Genomic DNA, 5645 nt, shown 5'->3' with positions numbered 1-5645 from the left:
TTACCACACGCTCAACTTGGTTCACCATTTTATTCCTCTGTATCTGCATGGTGAGTAGTTTGCCTGTTGTAAGATAATTTGATTATTTGCGCTTGGTTGTCTGTGTTTGTGTGTGTTTGTGTTTGTGTGTGTTTGTGTGTGTGTGTGTGTGTCTTAACGTGTGAACGTGAGTGCTTGGCTGGGGCAGTTTGTCACGGTGACAATTTTTGTTGTTTTGTTATTTAAATGATTGAATAATTATCGTAATTTTTTTTATCGCCACTGTGTGTAATGTATAACTCATCCGAATTTTTATCATTTCATCATCGTCATTACCGTGATCATTATCATAACCAGGCCGCACAATCCATTCCCTTGCTACCCCCAACTGTCAAAACTTCAATCCAGTTTCGGTTTCACTTATCCCGGGATTTCCCATCCAACACTAGTCGCCAATATGAACAAGTCAAAGATGGATGATGACGAGATGGGTAACTTAAGCGTACCAGGGTTTGTTTATAGGTGTGTGTGTGTGTGTGTGTGCGTGTGCGTGCGTGTGCGTGTGTGTGTTATTTGTTTGCTTGTTTGTTGGCTTGTTTGTTACAAACACACACACTACACGCACACTCAGAAACATGTATTGAAAACAACACTACACACGAATACACTACACACACACACACACACACACACACACACACACACACACACACACACACACACACACACACACACACACACACACACACACACACAAACACACACACACACACACACACATACACGCTCATACATACACACACACACACATACAGATATTTACACAGATTCTTATACATACCACCGCAGTGTTTGCTTGTGTTCTGTTTTGTGGATATCATTTGTATAAAAATCAATGTTTATTAACGCATATACAGGACAATTCACACTCGCGCCACCCACACCACACACCACACACCAACTAGTTTGTTCATACAATCAGTTTTTATGAATGTTTTTATTTTAGGAAACCTAGTGCAACACCGCCCAACTTAACAACGACACCTATATTCAAGTTCTGCAGCGACAAAAAAAACGACAACAACAACAACAACAATTACGTAAATAATCAACAACAACAACAACAAAATCGAGATCACCATCATCATCACAACAACACCACCACAACCACCACCGCCAACAACAACACTAGCAATCATCACCACCATCTTCCTCTCCATCATCATCACCATCATCATCATCACAAAAACGAAACCGTTTCACCCTTCTCTCCGATCTTGAAATCGCCATCGATTACGTCATCGTCAAACTATCCAATCATAACGCCAACATCCTCCTCCTTGATGAACAACAACAACAACGTAAACAACAACGTAAACGACAACAACAATAATAACCATAGTAGGTTGCAGCATATTAAGAAACCGTTGAATGCGTTCATGCTCTTTATGAAAGAGATGCGACAGAAAGTTATCGACGAATGTACCCTCAAAGAATCAGCAGCCATCAATCAAATTCTCGGACGCAAGGTGGTCACGTGATGACGATGGTGGTCTCGTGGTGTTGATGGTGGTCAAGTGATGACAATGGTGGTCACGTGATGACGATGGTGGTCGCTTGGTGACGATGGTGGTCACGTGATGACGATGGTGGTCAAGTGATGACGATGGTGGTCACGTGATGACGATGGTGGTCGCTTGGTGACGATGGTGGTCACGTGATGACGATGGTGGTCGCTTGGTGACGATGGTGGTCACGTGATGACGATGGTGGTCGCTTGGTGACGATGGTGGTCACGTGGTGACGATGATGAGGTTGGGAGTCACGTGGTGGTGATGATGGTGGTGATAGTAAAGGTGATGATGATGATGATGATGGGCTTGTGGACATGATGATGATGATGGTAAAAATTGTGACCCATGATGCAATAGATAATGGTGACTATTGTCATCTTCGTTAAATTGTAACCATCGTTATCATCATTGTTATCATCAACGTGATAACAATAATCATCCTCATCATCATAAACATCATCATCATAAACATCATCATCATAAACATCATCATCATTATCATCATGTTGACAGTGGCATTCCTTAAACAGAGCTGAGCAAACGAAGTATTACGATATGGCGAAGCGTGAAAAAGAACTTCACAGGTTTGTTTGTTTGTATGTATGTATGTATGTTTGTTTGTTTGTGTGTTTGTATGTTTGTCTGTCTGTTTTTTTCTTTTAGTTTGCCTGTATGTTTACTTTCCGGTTTTGGTTTGTTAGCATGTTTCTCTTTCTTCACTTTTAACGTCAGCATCATCATTATCACCATCATCATCACCATCATCATCACCACCACCACCACCATCATCATCATCATCATCATCATCATGACAATCATCATCATTATCATCTTGGAACCACCACCACCAGACAACTCTACCCGTCTTGGACGGCCCGTGACAACTACGCCGTGCACGCGCGCAAGAAGAAGAAGAAAGAGATGATGATGATGATGAGAGAGGGTGGTCATGATAATGATGGGAACGTGATCATTGGGGGCGTGGCTGGGGGGGTTGGGGGTTATGCCCGCTGTGCTGGGGACGTTAATAATGGTGGCGTTGGCGGTAGTGGCGATCGAGGTCAGTTTTTTTTGTCGATTCTGTTTGGAATTTATGTTTTTTAATTTTTATTTCAAAATTGTATAATTGTTTGTTTGTTTGTATGTATCATTTTCATTAGTTTGTTTTTCTCCTCATTCGATTGTACGATTGTATACCATCAGACGCGCGATAGTATGCGTGCGTATGTCCTGTACTTTTTTGTGTTTGGTGTGTCATTTCTAAAAAAAAATTTTCACTGAGATTTTCACCTTAACTTTTTCGTTTAACTACTATCCGTTTTTTCATTCATTCATTTATTCATTTATTCATTCATTCATTCATTCATTCATTCATTCATTAAATTCATTCATTCAGTTATAGACTGTATGAACGCCAAGAAATGTCGAGCCAGGTATGGCATCGAACAGCAGTCCAGGTGGTGCAAGCCTTGTCGGTCAGTCATCATCATCATTATTATTGTTATTATTATTGTTGTTATTATTATTATTGTTGTTGTTATTATTATTATTATTTTTGTTGTTGTTTGATGTTCAACAGGCGAAAAAAGCGTTGCATTCGTTTTATGCAAGACGCGAATATCAGCATCGGCCATCAAAACAACAACAACAACAACAATAATAATAATAACAATAATAATCACAACATTAATGACAATGGCGACAACAATAGCAATAATAACAACAATACGAGTTTCGTTGTTAAAAGTAGCTACTGCAACCAGAACGATGGGGTTAATTTTCACGTCGGCAGCCACAACAACAACCACAACAACCACAACGACCTCAACATTGACGACGACGAAGACGACTATGATGACGTCATCTGTGGTCTAGGCGGTGACTACAGTTTTGTCGATGACGTCGATTGTGGTAATAATAATAATAATAACATACATAACAACAACATACATGACAACAACAGTAACAACAACAATAATAATAATAATTCGAAATCAATTTTTTACAAAAACATCAGCTCTCTCAGCAGTCGAATCAGCAGTCACAAGATGGCAAACAGCAAAATCATAAGCAACAAAAACAACAACAATAGTAATAACAACAATAATGATAACAACAACAACAACAACAATAATAATAATAATATGGACATAAGCTGTATCGACGAGAATGATGAAACCGACAATGAATATAATAATTTGTATAACAACAGTATAATTATCAACAAAAATAGCAACAACAAAAACAACAACAACAACAATAATAATAATAACAACAACAACAATAATTATAATAGTATGCCCGTAGCCGATTCAACAACTGAGATATTCAGCCCATCGTCATCGTCATCGATACCCCACAAGCTTCAGTCATCATTATCATCGTCGTCGTCGTCATCATCGTCGTTATTAATGTTCCCGCCATCTTGTCACAACGTTTCCATGGCTACCGATGACGACATTGTGACGTCACTGGATGCTTCGTCTAATCACGGGCAAGTATTTTTGTTGTCTACGTATGAACGGAAGAAGGTTCATTGTTTTTAAGAATAACGCTTTAATTAATTTTCTTATTTATTTGTTCTATTTATTTTTTTTATTTTACTAACAATTAATTAACTAATTAATTAATTGATAGAATAATTAATTAACTAACTGACAGTTGTTGATAAATTTTAGTTGTGATGACATAAAAGCTGTTGATCATATTGCAGACCAAGACAACATTAATTAATTATTACCTTCGGAATACTTTAAATGACATTAAATTATTTTTAAATTTAAATTTTTGTTTTATAATTGTTCATTTTTTTTTAGAAAATTTTATTCCTAAAACGATTTTCTCTCCAGAGATACTCTAGCCAATGAAAACAATATAGGGGCATGTTTCTCCAGCCAATCACAGCTCGACTCATGTTTCTCATCAGCCAATAGCAACTCGCCCTGGCTAACCGTGCAAGACTCACTACAATCGCTAGTCGAAATTAACAACAATACTAATAATAATAACAACAATAACAATAATAATAACAACAACAACAACAATAATGATAATAACGGTAACGAAAGTGATAACGACAATAAAAACGAAATCACCAATTACCTTATTACGAAAAATACGATTCAACAGCAAAAACAACGTCACAATAATAATAATAACAACAACAACAACAATAATAACAACAATAATAACAACAATAATAATAATAATAATTTTCAGCAGCAGCAACTACAACAACCGCAGCAGCAAAAATCATACTCACCATCTTCCGTCAAAAGAATTTTGCAGACGATTTATTAAAATTGTTTTTGGTGATTTTTTTCCAATTTGAATTAAAATTTTTCTCAAATGATTTCAGTGAGAAATGAGACTAAATACACGGCGTAAACTTTTTCCTGTTCAATTATTCTTTCATTTTTTTATATCTCAAAAGTGAATGTATATCTCAATTCACACACGCACGCACGCTAACACACACGCGCGCGCGCACACACACACACACATACACACTGACGTCACAGGTTGTAGTTGCATTACTATGCATCACTTGATTTATGTATTATATATATTTATATGTAATACAGACGTATGTATATATATATATATATATATATATATATATATATATATATATATGTTGTGTGTGTTTGCGAGTGTGTGTGTGTTTGTGTGAGGTACTACAGGTGTATACGTATGTATTGTTTATGGTTTTGTTTGTGTGTTTATATTCCAGTGTTTATTAGTTGGGCATGCGTGACGTAATTAAGTATCCTTTTTCCTTTTATGAAACTATTTTGTTATAATGTAATTTTTTTATAATGAGGATAATTATTATTAATGTTGTTGTTGTTGTTGTTTAATATTATTATTATTTATTGTTATTATTATTATTTATTATTATTCTATTTGCATCATCAGACAGTGACTTATTGTTTTTTTTGTTTCCTTCATATATATTTTTTCTTTACATTTATAAAAGTCTCTCTCTTTCTTTGTCTGTCTATCTGCCTATATATGTGTGTGTGTATGTGCGTGCGTACGTGTGACTCTCTCTCTTTCTCTCTCTCTCTCTCTCTCTCTCTCTCTCTCTCT

The 5645-nt window shown here is 36.4% G+C and overlaps 1 protein-coding gene across 1 annotated transcript; it reads left to right on the top strand.

Moving 5' to 3' along the window:
• Positions 1–1391: 1391 nt before the first annotated feature.
• Positions 1392–2135, top strand: HELRODRAFT_147401 (hypothetical protein; the record flags this gene model as incomplete). The annotated part of the gene is made up of 2 exons (XM_009032517.1): positions 1392–1508; positions 2067–2135. Coding segments are annotated over 2 exons (186 nt in total), but the record flags the coding sequence as incomplete, so codon positions are not given.
• Positions 2136–5645: the final 3510 nt, after the last annotated feature.

This window comes from Helobdella robusta, assembly GCF_000326865.2.
Source record: "Helobdella robusta unplaced genomic scaffold HELROscaffold_82, whole genome shotgun sequence".
Taxonomy (NCBI): Eukaryota; Metazoa; Annelida; class Clitellata; order Rhynchobdellida; family Glossiphoniidae; genus Helobdella; species Helobdella robusta.
This window is presented reverse-complemented; position numbering and strand designations above follow the sequence as displayed.